The sequence below is a fragment of the Scyliorhinus torazame genome, chromosome 10 (genome assembly GCF_047496885.1).
Source record: "Scyliorhinus torazame isolate Kashiwa2021f chromosome 10, sScyTor2.1, whole genome shotgun sequence".
Lineage (NCBI taxonomy): Eukaryota > Metazoa > Chordata > Chondrichthyes > Carcharhiniformes > Scyliorhinidae > Scyliorhinus > Scyliorhinus torazame.
The window spans coordinates 251,464,916-251,487,638 of NC_092716.1; the positions used below are offsets into that span (position 1 = coordinate 251,464,916).

The following is a 22,723-nucleotide window of genomic DNA, read 5'->3' on the forward strand; positions in this document are numbered from 1 at the left end:
ACAACCCTTTACAGCCAGTGAAACACTTTTTGAAGTGTATTTGCTGTTGTCATGCTGTAAATGTATCAGCCAGTTTGTACGCAGCCCGCTCCCACAAAGTAGCAATGTGATTATCGGCAGATTGTCTTCATTTGTGTTATTTGTTGAAGAATGAAAATTAGCTCGGACATCAGGGTTGACTCCTGCGCACGTCTTTGGGATAGTGCCTCGGGATCTTAGGTCCACCTGAGAGGGCGGGCGGGGTATGTTTAACGTCTTATCTAAAAGACACCACCTCCAACAGTGCAGCACTTCCTCAGCAGTAAACTGGAGAGTTGGCTTTGATTATTGTTTGCGGTTATGTCCTGGCTTTGAATCCATAATTATTCTGACTCACAAGCAAGAGTGCTGCCAAATGACATTGGAAAAACGCAAGTCATTCAAAGAATCGCGTACACAGAGCAAGTAGCCCTTCTTTTAACCAAAACGGCACACGTGACCATGCCTTTACTCAGTTTTATTTAAAAAAAACTCTGGTTCATTATTGCTTTAAAGACATCTGCTTGGGGAAAACCTCTGTGGCAGCAGAAGCATCTTTTTTTGCAAACTGTTAATTAGAAGGAGGCTATTATTTTTATTCATGGTTTCAATCAGTTCCTTGAATGATCAGAAGCTCTCTTACTAATGACTTAACATTTCATGGTTGAACTTCTGCTCTTAATTTTAAACTTGTCATCAACATGTAGCAATCTTCCTGCTTGTTGATTTCGGTGACTAATCAGCTTTTCACTGTCCCCCATGAATTAGAGATCCCGAAAATTTAGTTCCGAGCGCAGACTAAAGCACCTCATTGTCAAGTGGATGATAATAGTTACGAGTCAGTCTCAGTAAGAAAAATGGTTTATTGCAGCCTTCTTTCACTATTGCCATTAATTCTAATGAAAACCAAGCTCTAATTAGCCTCCTACGCTCCTCCAACCGCCTTAATTTTGTTCTATTTATCTAAAAAGGATTAACTTGCTTGTAGTAAAAACACATCATGCTTCAGCGTAGAATACAACACCTGCAACTGTTTTGAACTAAAATGGCTGAAGTGATTGGCAAAGGGAATCATTTTAAATGCAAAACTGCTCTGCTGTCTTCGGTGCAGCACTTGTGCAGCAGACAACTTTGCATTCTCATGACTAGTAGCCTCTAAATTTCCTCATCTTGTTCTGTTTTTTGTGGTTCGTTCCTCAGTCTTGAAGAACTGTCGGTTTTCATCTGCAAAATAAAGAAAGCGTGGGATTTAAACGTGGCCACCTCGGAACGGGCACCATCCTCAGAAGATTAATCTTGGAACAATTTTTGCTTTGCTTCGCGCGCTGCAATGAAGACAACCTTAACCATGCCAAGATCACAACCACAAAAAACAGCTTGCATTTATCGAGCGCCGGCAAAGTGGTGAAACATCTCAAGCTTCATAAGGGGGGGCATTGTCAGACAGAAATTAACACTGAGCTACATAAGAACAAAGAACAAAGAACAATACAGCACAGGAACAGGCCCTTCAGCCCTCCAAGCTTGTACCTAAACCCTCAGCACTTCCTTGTGCCGTATCCGTCTATACCCATCCTATCCATGTGTTTGTCAAGATGTCTTTTGAACGCCGTTAATGTATCTGCTTCCACAACCTACCCTGGCAACGCGTTCCAGGCACCCTCTGCATCTTGTAGACCTCTATCAGGTCACCCCTCAACCTCCATCGTTGTAATGAAAACAGTCCTCGTCTATTCAGCCTCTCCGCAAAGCTAACACACTCCAGACCAGGCAACATCCTGGTAAACCTCCTCTGCACCCTCTCCAAAGCCTCCACATCCTTCTGGTAGTGTGGCGACCAGAAATGTGTGCAATATTCCAAGTGCGGCCTTACCAAGGTTCTATACAACTGTCGCATGACTTGAAGTTTTTATACTCGATACCCCGTCCAATGAAGGCAAACATTCCGTATGCTTTCTTGACTATCTTGTCCACTTGCATTGCCACTTTCAAAGATCTGTGGACCTGCGCCCAGACCTCTCTGACTTTCTATGTTCCTAAGATTTTTGCCATTTACAATATTTATCCCCTCCATGTTAGACCTACCAAAATGCAATACCTCACATTTGTCCAGATTAAACTCCATTTGCTATTCCTCTGTCCAAGTCTCCAACCTATCTATGTCCTGCTGTACCCTCTGACAATACTCAACACTATCTGCCACTCCACCAACCTCGGTGACATCTGCAAACTTACAAATCAGACCAGCTAAGGAGGCACTCAGACAACTGAATAAAAGCCCGGATAAAGGGGTAAGTTTTAAGGAGCGTCTGAAAGGAGGATGAAAATTGGAGAGGCATTTAGAGAGGTTTGGGTCTATGAGGGCCATAGGAATTGGAAGACATGGCTGCCAATTTTGGAATAATCCAAATTGGCAATGCATCAAGAGGTCAGAATTTCAGGAGCATGGAGAAATCAAAGGCTTGTGGGGCAGGAGCATTTGGCTCTAAATATAGGAATGGGTAACGCCATGAAGGATCTTAAAACAAAGAGCTTTGAAATTGTGGCATTGTGTACCGAGAGCCAATGCGGGTCAGAGAGGAGAGTGGAAGATTACAAAATGCCACGTGAAAAGACTTAAAAATGCAACATTGAACATAGAACATAGAACAATACAGCGCAGTACAGGCCCTTCGGCCCACGATGTTGCACCGAAACAAAAGCCATCTAACCTACACTATGCCATTATCATCCATATGTTTATCCAATAAACTTTTAAATGCCCTCAATGTTGGCGAGTTCACTACTGTAGCAGGTAGGGCATTCCACGGCCTCACTACTCTTTGCGTAAATAACCTACCTCTGACCTCTGTCCTATATCTATTACCCCTCAGTTTAAAGTTATGTCCCCTCGTGCCAGCCATATCCATCCGCGGGAGAAGGCTCTCACTGTCCACCCTATCCAACCCCCTGATCATTTTGTATGCCTCTATTAAGTCTCCTCTTAACCTTCTTCTCTCCAACGAAAACAACCTCAAGTCCATCAGCCTTTCCTCATAAGATTTTCCCTCCATACCAGGCAACATCCTGGTAAATCTCCTCTGCACCCGCTCCAAAGCCTCCACGTCCTTCCTATAATGCGGTGACCAGAACTGTACGCAATACTCCAAATGCGGTCGTACCAGAGTTCTGTACAGCTGCAACATGACCTCCCGACTCCGGAACTCAATCCCTCTACCAATAAAGGCCAACACTCCATAGGCCTTCTTCACAACCCTATCAACCTGGGTGGCAACTTTCAGGGATCTATGTACATGGACACCTAGATCCCTCTGCTCATCCACACTTTCAAGAACTTTACCATTAGCCAAATATTCCGCATTCCTGTTATTCCTTCCAAAGTGAATCACCTCACACTTCTCTACATTAAACTCCATTTGCCACCTCTCAGCCCAGCTCTGCAGCTTATCTATATCCTTCTGTAACCTGCTACATCCTTCCACACTATCGACAACACCACCGACTTTAGTATCGTCTGCAAATTTACTCACCCACCCTTCTGCGCCTTCCTCTAGGTCATTGATAAAAATGACAAACAGCAGCGGCCCCAGAACAGATCCTTGTGGTACTCCACTTGTGACTGTACTCCATTCTGAGCATTTCCCATCAACCACCACCCTCTGTCTTCTTTCAGCTAGCCAATTTCTGATCCACATCTCTAAATCACCCTCAATCCCCACAGTTATCATTTGCACTCTTCAGAGAAGGACAGAGGCTAAAAAAAAAAGGCATGGTTCCATTAATCATTTTCATTCAGCGACTCTCACTGTAAATTCTGCTCATTCAGGTGGAGGGATGAATCTGGAACTGTGGGTAAATAGGCTGCTCTCTCTGAGAATCACTCGAAGATGTTGTTGTGGAAGGTAGCTGGTGCCCGTAGAGCACAGCTCCAGCTTCGATCAACATCTTCAAAGCAGAGAGACAGAGTCGAACATTAAAACAATGCTTAGTTTGAAAACAGTGCCCTCAAGTGAGTCGAAGAACTGAAAGCTGCCTTGGTTTACGTGTCTTGTACATTCTCCAACACAAAAAAAAACCAAAGATCAAAGGGACATGAAAACTATTTTTGAGGGACACTTTTCTGTTGTGGAGAAATAAACGAGATGGAAGAACGGAGAGACATTTATATCAAGGAGAACTCCTACATAGGCCATGCAATGGTAACTGTGGTAACTGTGGTACCCTTTACTCCTCAGGCCGAGCTCAGCTCACTGAGTAGTGTCTGGGCCCTGAGACTGTGCCGAATTTTGCCACCTGTGGCGGCGGGCGGGAGCAGGTCGTGGAAGTGCTGGAATCGTCGACCCCTGCCCCCGCCTTTGAGAGACCCCCAATAATACGGCAATCGGCCAATTAACGACTGCCGTGCGGATTTTCAGCCAACAGGGTCTCAAGGTGCGCTGCTTGCCCAATGGGCCTTGGAGGACAGGATGTCCAGGCACCAAGCTGTGACCCAGAAGGAGGTCACAGCCATTAATTTAAAGGGACCCTGGTGCTGGACTGTATCAGGTGTGCCGGGGAGGAATAATGGTTCTCCTAAAGGAAGAAGATTTGGGTGCTGCTTATAAATATTTGCAAGTGTTCACGCACATGAGTTCTAATTTTTATTTATTTGTGTATGTCTTAACCCTGACGAATGCAGAGAGATATGGAGCATCAGGGTCCCTCCACAGCTGGCTAAGAGAAGGGAGTGAGGGGATCACCAGGGCAGATGGACTAGCGACCCCGAGGTTTGAAAAATCTCTGTCAGGCCTCCTCCAGGCTGCAAGCTGACAGAAAGAGGAGACTTCCAAGTCAGACCAAAGCAGTGGAGGTCTGCAGCCTTTGGGGGTCATTCAGGGAACCTGGACAAAGCTCAGCAAGTGGCCCAACAACCGTGTTAGAATTTGCCAGGGTGAGTGAGTCTCCATTACGGAGGTGTGCACTCACGGAGGGTTCTGGAAGGTTCCATGAGGGTATTGTCTTGTGCACTGACCAAAAGTGCAAGGCGGCATGATGCACTAATGCCACTTTACATAAGCCTGAGGCCTGTAAAGGGGTTATCGGCGGGAGGGGAGTGTGCCGTTGTTAACATCGTAAAAGGTACACTAGTTCTGTGGCATTGCTGATGTTCAGCCTGTGGAGTTCTCAGAGATCAGACATGTGAAGGAACGATTGTGCAGGAAATTCGAAATCAATGCAAGGCCCCACTGTATTAGCAGGAGGCGAGGGCCTATAATACCCCGAAAAGATGAAAGATGGGAGGTGGGTTGCCAAACAATGGTCACCCTGTGGCAATAGAGGAGGAGGTGTTGCAGCTTGCTTCCAACGAGTGGAGCTGGTTGACTGGGGAAGGAATGATAGGAGGAAGCCCCTGGCTGGTGAGATTACAAGGGTATTATGTGGAATTTAGAGAGATAATTGTGAAGAGGGCTGAAGGGAAGATCTCTGGCATGTTATTATCAAAGAGGTATTGGTGGCATCTGATTGAGAACAGCCTCATGCATCGATTGGGATGAGGACTACAAGAAGTTGTGAAATGCCACTAAAGAGTAACATCTCACAATACTGGAAGTGTTGTCAATTTGGGGCTATTTTTCTGAGCACTAGCTTCGGAGGTTGAAGGTGGCCTTAACTTTCCCTATTTTTGCCTCCATCACAGGTACACTATGGAATGCAACACACACAAAGTCCCGAGGGCCTGACGCCAACCTCTGAAGGGGAGATAAAGCCCCCAGAGGATGCAGCATCACACCTTTGCTCAGCGTCAACCCACAGACTGTCCTCGGTGGGGATTCACATCCCGGAACTACGGGAACCCCAAACTGGTGAGGGTACATCACAGAGATACAGGCAGCTGATGGCGACTGGGATGCAGCAGGGGTGCTGGAGGAGAGCCAGAGGGAACCAGAGGAGTCCCAGTTGGATGATGAGCCTCTGGAGCTGACTGTAAGGTGCCAGATGCATGGACATTCAGAGCAAGGTTTGTGTAGATTTCTGCGCATATACCAGAGGGCTCACGCATTCTAGCACAGACTTTGAAGGGGTCCAGCCAGGCCATGGGTTCCACAATCATCCACTCAATGCAACATTCAGCTTCCTCTTTGACAGACTGGCAACTGGCTTGGAGAGCCAAACCCAGCAACTTACAGAAGCAATCGGGAGGATGCATTTTGACCTGCGCCCATCAGCCCTGTGCTGAACAACCCAGAGCCAGGACAATAGGAGGACGAGGCCTGGAGTCACATCCAGCATGCAATGCCCCTCAGGAAAGAAGGGAGGGCTACCTGGCCCTCTGGATCGAGCATGAGCAGCAGCTGACCCGCCACCTGGAGGCACCTTTCAGGGTGTTGCTAGTGAGGATATTCTCTCCTCTGCCCCATGCCATTGGCACAGAGTGCCAGGGCAACAGAAGGGCCTCCTGCCACCATGCAAGACACACCTACCACACCGGGCCATGGCTACAGACAGTTGCCAAAGTCGTGGCAGGCAAGGGGGAATAAGGACCAGGCAGCCTGTCTCCACCACAGCCGCCAGCGAGTGGGGTGCACCATGCCCCAGCACCCAGAAAGGAATGAACCCTTCCCACACTAGTCCCGTTAGCCACATGGATGAGTCTAGGACACTAATGTTCCGTGCGGATAAATGATGTGTTGTTTGAACCTCCTCAAAAAGGGCATTACTTTATTTGCTGTGTGTCTTAATGGATGGAAGGAACCCATGTGTGATTTTATTTGAATATAACATAGTTTGCATATTGGTGATTTTAAGAGATGAGGAATTGGTTTTCTGGTGATGACAGAGGGAAGGAAGGAAATAGTGGATGAGATGTTTCGATGGACTGAGTTACTGGAATCTCAGGACCCATTCAAATGTCTGCTGGCAGCGCCTTGCACATCTGGCTGTGCTAGTTTCCCCTCCAATTTCTCTATCCCCTCATCAGAGGAATGGATGGTCTCCCTTGGTTCTTCCTCCGATAGGAGCACCGGCTTGTGGGCAGCACAGCAACGAACCATCGCATGGAGCTACGTGCTGGAGATACTCTTCAGATCTGTAAATACATCGCAACCTTGTTTTGAGAAAACTAACGGCCTGCTCAATGGTGGCCCCAGTTGTGCCATGACCCCCATTGTATCGGCACTCAGGCTGGCACCTCAAACTGGTGTCAGAAGCCACTTCAATGGGTACCATTTGTCACCCAGCAGCTCCCCTCCCAAAGTATCAGGTCCCTGGCACCTGGGAGTTCCTGAGAATATAGGCTGGTTACTGGGTACTTTGCACAGAACTGCTATTGGCCACAGACTATTCACTGAATGGTGACCCTTGCTATTAATAAAGTCCCCTGACTGGCCTATTGGTGCCTTGATGGTGATATGGGTGCGGTCAATTACATCTTGCACCATTGGCAAACCAGCCAAGGCGGAAAAGTCTCTGGCTCTTCCCGTCTGACTGTTGTGGTAGGTGTTAAAGGCAATAAATAGCCCGGCACACATAAACATGGCATCTGTAAACTCCTTAGTACAGTGGTGTGCTGCAGGCTGGGTTTGGCCAGTCAGGTCTCCACAAGTGATCTGAAATGAGCCTGAGGCAAAAAATGTCAAAGGCACTGGGTGAGATTCTCTGTTCGCGGTATGTTTCTCGGAGATGGGGGTTGGCCCGCAGTTGTCCGGCAGCAGAATGTTCTGGCCCATTGAATCCAACCCATGCCGCCAGGAAACCCGAGGCGTGGGTGCGCCATCGGCAGGACCGGAAGATCCCACTGGCCTGAAGAGCCGGAAGATTTTTCCCACTGTGTTGAATATGGGCATCATGAACGTTACAAATCATAAGGTAGATGTGGCATCGCAAGCAACATTTTAAATCCTCTCCAAAATCTGGCTGGGGGGGAGGGGGCCTCAGAAATCGGGATGTGATTTAAAAATGGCGCCTTGATCTCTCGCGACATTGGGTAGTTCCGGCAAGCGGAGCGCCCTTGGTAGAAAATGGGGCTAGGTGTGGCCTCGGCCGCGCGTTCCCCGTGCAGGTCCCTCGTAACAACGCGAGTCGCGTTGAGTAGCCATGTGTTTCCCGGCACTGCGAGTGTCAGGACACATGTGGCTAAACGTGCTCGCTGGGAGACTTTTGTTCTCTTTTGGGAGGATTGTGCCCATAGAGTCTCAATTTGCACTCCTGGGCAAAAGCAAAATACCACAGAGACTGGAAATTTGAAATAAAACCGGAACCAACACAAAGGCTGACAAAACTCAGCAGGCCAGGCGGCATCTGTGAAGAGAAGAAGAGTTAATCTTTCAGCCGAGTGACATTTCATCAGAATGGCTCAGCCACTAGGTCACACACACAAGTCAAGTCACAGTTGCTCTGGAAGTCTCCTCAGGCACTGTCTCTCTGTCATCTGCAGGTAAGTCATGCTCAACCTGTGTACGTGCTTGGCAGGGTACGGCCTCCGTGTCTGCTGCAACCAGCCCTCGGCATCCTCTTGCTCCTCAACAGGCTGGGATCTTTCATGCCCTTGCTGTGGCTCGTGCCCTTGTTCATCTTCCCTCTCCTACTCTTCTCCTCCTCATGGGAAAATCTCCAACAGGAAGAACTAAACCCACATTGAACAGATTCTCAATGCTGCAGTGGTGGTAACTTACAAAGTCTACAAATTTGCGTAAGGCCTAAGACCCCTGATAAAGTCCAGGGATTTAATGTCCAGTCAATAGTCTATCAGGCACAGGCCCAACTTGGGGAGGCGGTGGCATAGTGGCATTGTCACTGGACTAGTAATCCAGAGACTCAGGATAATGATCTGGGGACCCGGGTTCGATTCCCACCACGGCAGACAATGGAATTTAAACTCAATAAAAATATCTGGACTGAAAAGTCTAATGATGACCATGAAAACATTGTTGTCGTAAAAACCCATCTGTTTCACTAATGTCCTTTCGGGAAGGAAATCTGTCCTTACCTGGTCTGGACTACGTGCGACTTGAGACCCACAACAATGTGGTTGACTCTTCACTGCCCCTCAAGGATAATTAGGGATGGGCAATAAATGCTGGCACAGACTGCGATGCCCAAGTCCCATGAATTGAAAAAACTCCCATCATGATGTCCGCCCGTACAACCAACTATGAAAACAAAACGAGGTTTCCATCTGGCCTGTTTCACATACTGGAATCCTGCAAATGCATTGAGGACGTATTATTGCAGTTGATTCGACCTCAAATGAGCACAAATGGCCATTCATTTCTCCTTTCAAAATGCCGGGCAGGCTCACAAGCCTGCCCACCCACCGTATTACTGCCGGATGGCATGATGGCATCGGGATCACGACCTGACGTCAACGCTATTATGTCAAGGAGGAATGAAAGCAATCCTATTTCCACAAGGTAACATTAAGCCAACGTTGAGTTCTGTTCCACATTGTGTAGTATCTTCACCTAGTGGGACATTAGAAACTTTTTTGAAACAATTTTAATACTGGCAGGTGGTGTTCAAAAATTACATCCAGACTTCAATGAAAATTCTCACCACATCTCTTACACGCTCATATCCTGAAGGTATTGATTCATTACCTGCTGAGTTTTGTCAGCATTTTCGTTCTGCTTTTATTTTAGATTTCCAGTATCCCGCAGTATTTTGCTTTTGCCCAGGTATCAGGGTTGGGGGTCTATTAATAACTTACCTGTTACATATCTGAAGCCAGGTGAGTTTCCTGATAAATTCTGTATCACTTTGCTATTTTAGGACACGGAAAAAGAGGATTTAATGTGTTGCTTGCTCCGTTGCACGCGCACTTTATGATTCAGCCTCAATCATTAGTGTTATTTTGGGGAGGACTGAGCTTATGTTATCGTTCCAAATTGCGACGTTGCCCATGTGCCTCTAGTGATGCAACACTGTTCTCCTAAACAATGGGCGGAGATTTACAGCTCTGTCGCTGAGAGAGCAGGGACGGAAAATGGCAGTCCAGAACTCCATTGACTTCGACGGAACCGGAAGACGCTGCTGGTGGGAGGGGCTGTAAATGGACCTCCAACGTTACTCCTTTCCCTGTGTGCAGCTATCCACAGGGCAGATGAAATCCACAGTGTCGGTTGAATCATCAGAAACTCCAGTACAAATTGCTCTTCGGTCAATTTTAGGATTCTGGTCCCATCGAGGACACGTGAACACTATACTTTGTTTATTATTTGGGTGATAAAAAAAATAAGATTATGCTGCGTGGTAAGGTGACAGTGCTACCAGGACTATGTGTGCGTTTATATAAAAACTTCTGTGGTACAGATATGGAAGCCTATTAGTGTCTAGGAGCCTCTCCTAATCTGAAATTTCAGCTGCTGTTGCTTGACTGTATGTATTCAGGCTACAACTTGTGCATTCAAATTGCATTTCCTGAGCCATGGGACAAGTACGGGAAATAATGAGCGGCCCCCCCCCCACCTCTCTCACAAATGGTGCTACGGGGAGGCAAGGGAAGAGAAAAGAGATGGACTGACTGCACAAGAGCAGATAACAGATGGAGTTTAGCAGCAATTGCCCACAGTCCTACCAAGGGAAATGGGGATAGGCCAGTGGAACTGTCAAGAGAGCAGAGACACCCACTGTTGCTATGGCAATGAGGATATGAAACACAGTAGAACCTGTATATCCAGGCTATTTAATACAATTAGAGAATTTCAAATGTGCAAACAGTTGATAATAGCTGGTGCTATTCAGCACCTTTTAAATAAGGTCTAGTTCTTATGTCTACTCAAGGTTGATTATCCATCACCAGCCCAAGCCTGCGTGAATGTAGATTACAAATATTTCTGAATTTTAATAAGATAGGCAGGCTATCATTCTTAGAAAGCTGTTAATTAGTCGCTTAGTACATGATCATAGACGTGGCACCGACTGCCCCTTTGCGGCAATTATCCCCATGAATATCAAAATATTAAGTGCCTTGAGTGCATTTTTGAGAATTCCTCAAGATCTTTTGATGTCTTTTTGACTGACGCTTCCTATTTAACGTTGGCACAGTTGACTTGAACCAGATCTGGCATGGCTGACTTGTGGAAGAGAATTTTCAGATTTCCCCCCAGGTAGAAATAAGTTGCTTTGTTTGATTGTTTCATGTGATATAGGTGTCCATCGTTGGCCAGGCCAGCATTTAATGGCCGTCATAAAGCTGCCCTTGAGAAGGTTCTGGTGAGCTGTCTTCTTGACTGCTGCAGACCATGAGGTGTCGGGACACCCACAGTGCTGTTAGGGCAGGAGTTCCAGGGTTTTGACCCAGTGACAGTGAAGGAATGGCGATATATTTCCAAGTGAGGATGGTGAGTGACTTGGAGGGGAACTTGCCGGTGGTGGTGTTCCCATGTATCTGCTGCCCTTGCCCTTCTAGATGGTAGCGATTGTGGGTTTGGAAGGTGTTGCCTGAGGAACATTGTTGAGTTCCTGCAGTGCATCCTGTGAATGGTACACATGGCTGCGCCAGTGGTGGAGGGAGTGAATGTTTGTGGATGGGATGCCAGTCAAGTGAGCTGCTTTGTCCTGGATGGTGTCGAGCGTCTTGAGTGTCGTTGGAGCTGCACTCATCCAGGCAAGTGGAGAGTATTCTATTACACTCCTGACTTGTGCCTTGCAGATGGTGGACAGGATTTGGCAACAGAAAGAAAATAGTGGGCAATGATCTGACTGCCCTGTTATTGCTGTCATCGTGGCCTTGGCAATGTTTCCCTTGGCCTATCACTGCCTTAATATACCTTATGTATCTCTGTGTCTAATTTTGCTTTCTAATGGTCCTGTGAAGTACGTGGGGGTGCTTTATTATATTAAAGATGTTGTAATAAATGCCCAGCAACTCCTGACCTGGCACCGGTTGCGCATCCACCAGCGCAGGTGTGAACTCCCTCACTACTGACGTCATATTGTGGTTGCTGTGGTCGCGTTATCGCAAACGTATTTCCTAACGATCGGTTTATTAGCGACAGCCACGTCATGTGATAGCTTTCCTGGACACAGTTCATTTTAATGTAACCCTCGATGACAGCTAGAGTCAGGCAGGGTGCAAAATGACCAAGTCATCCAGCAGTTTCCTGCTGGGTTTGTTGGCGTAAAATTACCGCAGTGTTTAGTATCAAGAGAGCTTTTCTGTACCAGCGCATGGTAGCTGCATATTGTTAACTGAACGCGAGACGATTCTTCCACGTGTAAGCTCATTGTTTCTGGTACCGTCCCTTTGGAGTGTTTCATAGAACATAGAACATACAGTGCAGAAGGAGGCCATTCGGCCCATCGAGTCTGCACCGACCCACTTAAGCCCTCACTTCCACCCTATCCCTGTAACCCAATAACCCCTCCTAACCTTTTTGGACACGAAGGATAATTTAGCCTGGCCAATCCACCTAACCTGCACGTCTTTGGACTGTGGGAGGAAACTGGAGCACCCGGAGGAAACCCACGCAGACACGGGGAGAAAGTGCGGACTCCACACAGTCACCCGAGGCCGGAATTGAACCCGGGACCCTGGAGCTGTGAGGCAGCAGTGCTAAGCACTGTGTCACTACTCGCAACTCGGCCTGTCTTTCAAATCGCAGCATTGCCTGACCCTGCCCGATAACCTAACTGGAACGTCGGAGTATGGTTCTGCTACACAACATTCGTAGGAAAACCGCAGCAATCACCACATCCCAAGTGGGTTAATGTCAGCATCATTGCTCAACTGGACACAAAGCAACAGCTGATCATGGACGACCTTTCAATTGACAGCTACAACTGTCTTAGTTGCTTTGGTTAAGACCTACACTAAAAATGTCAGATGACGGAGCACTGAAATTCTAGTTCAGCACATCCACACGAAGGCAGATCTTGTGTGAGCGGGTATATTTTTCACTCCTTGTGTTATTTACCATCTCTTTGCCGACCCTCAGCAGTGGGTAAGCTACCTTTTTAATGATAGTCTCATTTTTCTAGACATTTGTTCCCTGCATGAGGTGTGACAAATTATACCTGCAGAGATGAACTTGCTTCGGTATTTCTACTTCGGGGGAGGATTATTGTCTTGATTCGTCGAACAATTCTTGCCAGCCTGCAGATATAAATAATGAATAATATGTCCAGCAAAACATTGTACAATCAAAAATGCTGCTTTTTTTTTGTTGCAAACATTCTGCATGGCATGAAATACAACATGAGTCCCTGTGATATGTACATCAGAAGAGAACTGTATCGATCTACATTGTAAAAACATCAGAAATAGGAGCAAGAGTAGGCCACATGGTCCCTTCAGCCTGCTCTGCCATTCAATAAGGTTATGTCTGATCTTCTACCTCAGCTGAACATTGTTAAATTAAAAATTAACCACTTTGCTCTGCTCTTATGCACCAGCTTCTCTTATATTTTGTCGTCAACATTCAATTAATTCAGTTTACATCTTCAGGCCACATTGCTACGGAGACAGGCTTCGCAGGATGGTAGCCTTTTGTGTGAGTATTATGTGTGTTTCCTCCCAGATGCTGGCAGATTTATTTCTGCAGCTGGAACAGCTGGAAAACAAAGAGAGAGAGCGAATTCCAGGATTTTAACTCCGCAATGGTGAAAAAACAGCAATATTTATCCAAGTCAGGATGATGAGGGATTCAGGTGGGAACTTGCAGGTGGTGGGGTTTCCAAACATCTGCGGCCGTTCGGTTTTTATGTGGCAGAGCTTGTGGGTTTGGGAAAGTTCTGCCAAAAATAGGTTCGCTTTGATCCATCCATTCTTGGAGTATTGACTGGAATTGAAACGAGTGTTTAAGTTACAATCGGGTCCATCTCCAACAAACCCAGCCATCAAACTGGAGTTGCGAATTGGTACAACCACATTGGCAAGTTGAAATTCTACCACAAAAACGGCCGGTCAGGATTTTGAATCTAAGCTCGTGTCATTTTGGCTCAGCATTATAGCTGCTGTCGGTTAGCTCAGTTGGCTGGATGGCTGGTTTGTGATGCGGAGTGACGGCAACAATGAGGGTTCAATTCCTGTGTTGGTCGGCGGAGGTTATTCATGAAGGCCCCGCCTTCTCAGCCTTGCCTGGGGCGTGGTGACCCTCAGGTTAAATCATGGTTGGTCAGCTCTCTCTCAAAGGGGCGAGGAGCGTCTGGGACTGAAGCGACATTTACATTTTTACAGAGTGTTGGGATCCTTGAAGGTCAGTTCATGAAACTTCTTTTCGATGAAAAATAAGTTTATTGAAGATAAGGAAGTTCTGATAATTTAGTAAGTTCCAATCTAAAAAGCCCAATTGTAATCTGAAGGTTCGGAGGAAGTCTCTTCTGGTCAGGCTGAATGGCCGACATTGCAACTGTAGCCCAAGGAATTTTCTCCGAACACAGGATTCGACAATCAAATTATTTTCTTATTTTGCCCAAACTGGCGACCTTTGCAAAATGTGGACAATATCACTACATATAGTGACCTGATAAGCTTGTACGCTCTCAAGACTGCTGGTCAGATTTTTGTAGGCGATGGTGACGGGTTGGTAATGTCATTGGACTAGTAATCTAGATACCTAGGTTCTGAGGACACGAGTTCAAATCCCACCACGGCAGCTGGTGGAATTGAAATTCAATTCATAAATCTGGAATTGTCATGCTCGTCTCGGTAATGGGGGAGCATGACAACTATCATCAATTGTTGTGAAAGGCCATCTGGTTCAGTAATGCTCTTTAGGGAAGGACATCTGTTGTGCCACATGTGACTCCAGACCACAGAAATGTGGTTGACTCTTGCTTTCCCTCAGCTCAACAACAATCCAAGCTGGGCACAAGTGCTGATTCTGCCTTGATGTCGACAACCCATGTGAGAACAAGGAGAAGAAAAGCTCCACTCTGCCCACCAAATGAGCATTGGTTAAACTGTGCTCAGACAGTGCTAAATATCGTTCAAGCTGAAGGCAATTGTGCCAGAAGTCAGGAACTTGCTAACATGTCTCTTCGACCTAATTTGTCACCCCTCCTCTCTCTGTTTTGCAGGTTAGCGGAGGCAAAAACCCTGAAGTCATTTAACTAATAGCTGGATTAAGAGATTATTTTCTTGAATTGATGAGTTAAGGTGGCTTTTGTTTTACATGTATCTTATTTTTTAACAAATAAAACTACTGCATCTTGTACATAGATTAGTGACCACTGTGATTAGTAACCAGGTGCATATGATCCTGACAGTGATCCTTGCATGTATATTATATTCAGGGAACCACAATCTGTTTTGAAGGCATTGATGAAGTTTAAGTGGCGGAATCTTTGCCTTTGAGCCAGAGGGTGTTGGATTCTGGCCCTGTGATCGAGCGCATAAACTAAACTGACATTACATCGCGATAGCGAGCAAGTGCTGCAGTGCGGGGGAGGCCGACCTTCAAGCACAACGATAAAGTGCGATCCTGCCCACCTCCTCACGTGGAGATGGAGGTGATACATTTCATGGCACTCTTTGAAGAGCAGCAGTGGAGTTTCCCTGGTGCCTGTGGTACTTCATAACTATCAGCATTACAAGGGTGAATGTAGTACTAAGAATAGCACTAGAGGGAGCTACAGGTACAACTATATGAAGCAGTGATGCTCGACCTTAGGGGAGAGGTGTATGCAGGAGATGGCTAGTGAAGGTCATAAGAGTAGTTAGTGTGAGGTTAGATCATAGTTTCTACCACTAGTGAGATCAGCAGTAGATGAGTGTAGTTAGATGTTATTGATCAATTCCGTATTCTAAAAGGACTACGTTTTATAACCCAGTTTAGTCGTGTAAATAAAATCATAGCTTTGTTTAAATAAAAGCTGTACTGTGATCTTTGTGAACACTACGCCAACCACCCTGAAATAAGCAACACAAAGAACACCACAGATCTCTTGGTCAACCTTTGTCTTCCATTCAACCCCACCAATGCTTGGCCATTTATCTAAAAACCTGCTTTTGGGAACTTGCTGTGCCTAAAATTGGCTGCCGTGTTTTCTGAAGTTGCAAAGTGACTACAATTTACATGTAATCATTAACTGTGAATTGCTTTGAAACTCTCTCATGGTGATAAAACTGCAAGTTTTTAATACTCTGACTTTTTACATCCTCATCATTTCGGAAATCGGACTTAAATTATTTATGACATTTTTCCACTGACTCATTCTAGTTCAGAAGAGAATTAAAAGATCAGTATGATATATAAACACATTGAGTATCTCACTATAAATTGACCTCTATTATTCAGCAAGACACTTTACATTAAAACTAAGATACAGAATATGATAAGCTGATCTTAACCATTAAAGTCGTGTTCAATCAAGCTTCAGGAAATGGGTATCCTTTTAATATTCCCTTCCGAATTGTACTCTTGTCAGAATGTGTTAATTTATTTTAAATTACCACTGGAAACAAAACAGGAAAGATAACAGCATCATTATTGCCTCGTTCAAAGTGTACATATAAAATAGTGATTCTTAGTGGTGTTAATCGTGTTGACAATGCAGACAGACTAAAGTGGTCAGGAAAAGCTGGTCTACACATCATAGAATTTACAGTGCAGAAGGAGGCCATTCGGCCTATCGAGTCTGCACCGGTCCTTGGAAAGAGCACCCTACTTAAGCCCATGCCTCCATCCCATCCCCATAACCCAACCTAACCTTTGTACACTAAGGGGCAATTTAGCATGGCCAATCCACCTAACCTGCACATCTTTGGACTATGGGAGGAAACCGGAGCACCCGGAGGAAACCCACGCAGACACGAGGAGAATGTGCGAACTCCACACAGTCACCCGAGGCTGGACTCGAACCTGGGACCCTGGTACTGTGAGACCGCAGTGCTAACCACTGTGCCACCGTGCTGCCTTGCAGTCAATCAGTAGCAACACATCACAGAAAAGGAATGATTTTAACAACATACTTATCTGAACATAGAGAGGAGGTGCAGGCGTGCTCCTCCAGGCTTCATCAGGATTCTGCACTCCTTGCCAAATGCCCTCCTTCCCAATTCCCACCTCTTCCCAGTCATCCACTGACTTCTCTCTATCTCTCTCTTCCCCACTATCAAATTTGTGGCCCTCCCTCCACCCAAGCACCCTCCTCCCAAGTATACTCTTCCTGATCGCCCTCCCACCTGATCACCCGCCCCCCCAGTCACCTCCCACCTGATCGCCCTCCCTCCTGATTGCCCTCCCACCTGATTCCCCTTCCATCCGATCACCCTCCTTCCTGCTCACCCTCGCTTCCGATCGCCTCCCTCCTGATCGCCCTCCCTCCCAATCGCTCTCCCTCCCTATCGCCCTCCTTTCCGTTCACCCTCATATCTGATCACCCTCCCTCCAGATTGCCCTCCTTCTGATTGCCCACTCTCCCGATCACCCTCCCTTTGGATTGCTCCCCCGATTGCCTGCTCTCCCGATTCCCTCTCTCCCAATCACCCACCGTCCTGATTGTTCTCCTTCCTAATCATACTCCCTGCCAATCGCCCTCCTTCCCTATTTCTCCATCTGTATCACCCTGCCCCAATCACAGCCATCCTGATCACCTCCTTCCTGAATGTCCTCCTCTCAATCTTCTTCTCCGAATCTGATTTCCTCCAAATCATCTTGTGCCGTGATTGCCCACCTCGATCAATCCCTTCCCTTCCTCTATAAGCTCGAACTCGAGGTGACTGCTGGCAATGCAATGGACCAACATTCCAAGCCTCCTAACAGGACAGCTGCCTACGGATGCCTCAGGGGATTCCCCAGTTGCCAGCTTCAATTAAATGAGTTCCTAGCCCCAATATCACACCCACTAGGGCTCCCGAATGGCTCGGCCATTGCAGGCACACATCTGTCGTCCTTGTTGAGGGAGTTTGTCGTAAGTGTTCAGAACTCCTGTGATGGCTGGCTCAATGCAGAAAATTTGTATTTTCCAGCGAGTTTAGCACAAATGTAGAAACGCATTTCAGAATGCACTTTACATTTAATGAATTCTTTTCATTCAAACAGTCTTATTCGAGATCGTAGAATAGATTTTCACATGCCTCCTGCATGCAGCGTGCTCAAAATGTACTGGTGAGTGGAAAAGACTTGGAAAATCTACCGTACTGAGTTGTAATTTTCATTACGTAAGCTTTTGCATAGGAGAGCTTCTAAACATCCCTCCATTAGATTGCTAGGTAATCTTACAACCTATCGTGTGCCTCCTCCTCCTCCACATTAGTCCTCAACACCGGGACCCTGCAAGGATGTGTGCTCAGCCCTCTACTGTACTCCCTCTACACACATGACTGTGTGGCAAGATTTAATTCCAACTCAATCTATAAGTTTGCGGATGATGCGACTGTGGTGGGCCATATCTCAAACAACGATGAATCAGACTACAGGAGGGAGATAAATCACTTGGTTGCATGGTGTACAGAAAATAACCTCTCTCTAAATGTCAGAAAGACCAAGGAACTGATCATCGACTTCAGGAAGTTTAGCACGACACACACTCCCGTCCAATGGCTCCGAAGTGGAGATGGTCGATAGTTTTAAGTTCCTGGGGGTCACCATCACCAACAGTCTGTCCTGGTCCACTCACGTTGATGCAACAGTCAAGAAAGCCCAACAACGTCTCTACTTCCTGCGGAAGCTAAAGAAATTTGCCATGTCTGCATCGACTCTCACAAACTTCTACAGATGTGTGAGAGCATCTTATCCGGCTGCATCACAGCCTGGTATGGCAACTGCTCGGCCCAAGATTGCAAGAGTGGTGAACTCAGCCCAGCGCATCACACAAGCTTGCCACCCTCCCATTGATTCTGTACACCTCCCGCTGCCTCAGGAAGGCAGACAGCATTATCAGAGACCCCTCCCACCCAGGCATTGCCTTCTTCCAGACCCTTCCATCAGGCAGAAGGTCACAGAAGTCTGAAGACTCGCTCATCCAGACATAGGAACAGCTTCTTCCCCACAGCTACAAGACTCCTCAACAACTCCCCCTCGGACTGATCTGTTCCCTGTAAGAACACTATTCACGACGCCCTATGCTGCTCTTGCTCATGTATTTGCTTTGTTTGGCCCCTTGTTCCGCACTGTAACCAATCACTATTTGTCGATGTACCATTTGTCAATGTACTCTGTTGATTATTATTTTGTCTACTATGTACGTACTGTGTACGTTCCCTCGGCCGCAGAAAAATACCTTTTACTGTACTTCAGTACATGTGACAATAAATCAAATCAAATCAAATCAAATGCACGTAGATTCTGTTTCATGATCTAAGAGTTTCATTTCACTGATACCTTGACTTTCTCCAAAATGCAATGCTTTATTTTCCAAATATATATACGGCATTATTCGGAGTTTTGAAGAAAATGGGAATTTCCAAGGTGTGCAGCTTATTTCACTTATTGCCGGCGGGAAACAAGCTACAAATGCAACTCTACAAACCCAAGGAAGAGTTAGCCCTTCCTTGATATGTAGATAGCCCCGGGGTGTATCCTGAAATGATACATCAGCTCCAACTAAAGCAAACAGAAGGCGATAGTTCAATGAGAAGCCAGTGCTTTGGATAAATAACGGATGGCACGGTAGCACAGTGGGTAGCACTGCTGCTTCACAGCGCTAGGGTCTCAGGTTCGATTCACTATGTGTGACTCAAGAATTAAATGTTTGCATTGAGAGCAAAATTGTTTTTTTTTAATTTCATTTACGCATGTGGGCATCGCTGTCTGGGCCAGCATTTATTGCCCATCACTAGTGGTCCTTGAGAAGCTGCCTTCTTGAACCGCTGCAGCCGCTGAGATGTAGGTACACACACAATGCTGTTAGGGAGGGAATTCCTGCATTTTGACCCAGCGACAGTGAAGGCACCATGATGGTGAGTGATTTGGAGAGAAACCTCCAGGCAGTGGGATTCCCATGTGTCTGCTGCTCTCGTCCTTCTAAATAATAGTGGTTGTGGGTTTAAAAGGTGCTGCCTAAGGAGCCTTGATGAGTTTCTGCATCTTGTAGATGGTCCACACAGCTACCACTATTCGTCTCTGGCGGAGGGATTGAATATTTGTCAAAGGGGGAGCAATCAAGCAGGCTGCTTTGTCCTGGAGGGTATCAAGATTCCTAAGTATTGTTAGAATCATAGAATTTACAGTGCAGAAGGAGGCCATTCGGCCCATCGAGTCTGCACCGGCTCTTTGAAAAAGCACCCTACCCAAGCCCACGCCTCCACCTTATCCCCATAACCCCTTTTACCCCACCCAACACTCAGGGCAATTTTAGACACTAAGGGCAATTTATCATGGCCAATCCACCTAACCCGCACATCTTTGGACTGTGGGAGGAAACTGGAGCACCCGGAGGAAACCCAGGCACACACGGGGAGAACGTGCAGACTCCGCACAGACAGTGACCCAAGCCGGGAATCAAACCTGGGACCCTGGAGCTGTGAAGCAATTGTGCTAACCACTATGCTACCGTGCTGCCGAAGTTAGGGGTTCTGTCATCCAGGCAAATGGAGAGTCATAGAGTCATAGATGTTTACAGCATGGAAACAGGCCCTTCGGCTCAGCTTGTCCATGCCGTCCAGTTTCTATCACTAAGCTAGTCCCACTTGCCTGCATTTGGCCCATATCCCCCTATACCCACCCAGCCCGTGTAACTGTCTAACTGCTTTCTAAAGGACAAAATTGTACCCGCCTCTACCACTGCCTCTGGCAGGCCGTTCCAGATGCTCACCACCCTCTGTGTGAAGAAATTTTCCTCTGGTCTCTTTTGTATCTCTCTCCTCTCATCTTAAACCTATGACCTCTAGTTCTAGACTCCTCTACCTTTGGGAAAATATGTTGACTACCTTATCGATGCTCCTCATTATTCTATAGACCGCTATAAGGAAAAAAGTCCCAGCCTATCCAGCCTCTCCTTATAATTCAGACCATCAAGTCCTGGTAGCATCCTCGTAAATTGTTTCTGTGCTCTTTCTAGTTTAACAATATCCTTCCTATAATAGGGTGACCAGAACTGAACACAGTATTTCATGTGTGATCTTATTAATGTCTTGTACAACTTCAACAAGACGTCCCAACTCCTGTATTCAATATTCTGACCAATAAAACCTAGCATGCTGAATGCCTTCTTCACCACCCTGTCCACCAGCGACTCCACCTTCAAGGAGCTATGAATCTGTATTCCTAGATCTGTTTGTTCTGTAACTCTCCCCAACTCCCTACCATTAACTGAGTAGGTCCTGCCCTGATTCGATCTACCAAAATGCATCACCTCACATTTATTCAAATTAAACTCCATCTGCCATTCATCGGCCCACTGGCCCAATTGGTCAAGATCCTGTTGCAATCTTATTTAACCTTCTTCACTATCCACTGTGCCACCAATCTTGGCATCATCTGCAAACTTACTAACCATGCCTCCTACATTCTGATCCAAATCATTAATATATATAACAAGTAACAGTGGACCCAGCACCGATCCCTGAGGCACACTGCTGGTCACAGGCCTCCAGTTTGAAAAACAACCCTCCACAACCACCCTTTGTCTTCGGTCGCCAAGCAAATTTTGTATCCAATTGGCTACCTCACCCTGGATTCCGTGAGATTTAACCTTTTGCAACAACCTACCATGCGGTACCTTGTCAAAGGCCTTGCTAAAGTCCATGTAAACAACGTGACCGCATTGCCCTCATCTACCTTGTTGGTTACCCCTTCAGAAAACTCAATGCGCTTTAATACCTCCAGTACCTCCTTCTCTGTAATATGTACACTCCTCAAGACATCAAGAGTATTCCATCACACTTCTGACTTGTGCCTTGTAGGCGGTGGACAGGTATGGAGGGTCAGGAGGTGAGTTACTCACCGTAGGATTCATAACCTTTGGCCTGTTCTGGTAGCCACAGTATTAATATGGCTAGTCCAGTTCAGTTTCTGATCAATGATAACCTCCAGGATGTTGCTTGTGGGGGATTCAGCGATGGTAATGCCATTGAATGTCAAGGGATGGTGGTTAGATCCTCACTTGTAGCAGATGGTCATTTCCTGGCACATTTGTGATACAAATGTTACTTGCAGCTTGTCGGCCCAAACCTGGATATTGTCCAGGTCTTGCTACATTTGGACATAGACTGTTTCAGTGTCTTGAGGAGTTGTGAATGGAGCTGAACATTGTGCAATCATCAGTGGACATCCCGAATTATGACCTTATGCGGATACAGATTGTAGTCGAATACAATTCTGCTGCTACTGATGGCCCACAGCGCTTCATGGATGCCCAGTCATGAGTTGCTATATCCGTTCAAAGTCAATCCCATTTAGCACGGTGGTACTGCCGCAAAACATGGTGGAGGGTATCCTCGCTATGAAGATGGCACTTCATCTCCACTAGGACTGTGCGGTGGTCACTTCGACCCATACTGTCATGGACAGATGCTTCTGCAGCAGGCAGCTTGGTGGGGATGAGGTCAAGTATGCTTTGCCCTCTTGTTGGTTCCCTCACCACCTGCTGCAGTCCCAGTCTAGCAGCTATGTCCTTTACGACCCGGCCAGCCCGGTCTGTGGGGGTACCACCGAGACACTCTTGGTGATGGACATTGAAGTCCCCCACCCAGAGCATATTCGACGTCCTTGCCCCCTCAGTGCTTCCCCCAAGTGGTGTTCAAGTGGCGGAGTACTGGGGCGGGATTCTCTAATAATGGGACTCTGACCCCACGCCGGCGTGAAATCCGGTGCGGAAAGGCCTGTGCGAGTCCGCGCATACG

General features: G+C 46.6%; 1 protein-coding gene across 7 annotated transcripts in view; it reads right to left on the minus strand.

The window, feature by feature from the left end:
• Positions 1 to 861: 861 nt before the first annotated feature.
• The window catches only part of LOC140384715 (leucine zipper protein 2-like), a 440,867-nt gene continuing 419,005 nt past the window's right edge, over positions 862 to 22,723 (minus strand). For all 7 annotated transcript variants that reach the window (XM_072466669.1, XM_072466665.1, XM_072466667.1 and 4 more), the window contains 2 exons: positions 13,012 to 13,090; positions 862 to 1,242 (listed from right to left, as the gene is read on the minus strand). In XM_072466669.1, the coding sequence (XP_072322770.1) occupies positions 13,040 to 13,090 (51 nt within the window). In that variant the 3' untranslated portion in view covers positions 862 to 1,242; positions 13,012 to 13,039. The remainder of the gene's footprint in view (positions 1,243 to 13,011; positions 13,091 to 22,723) is intronic.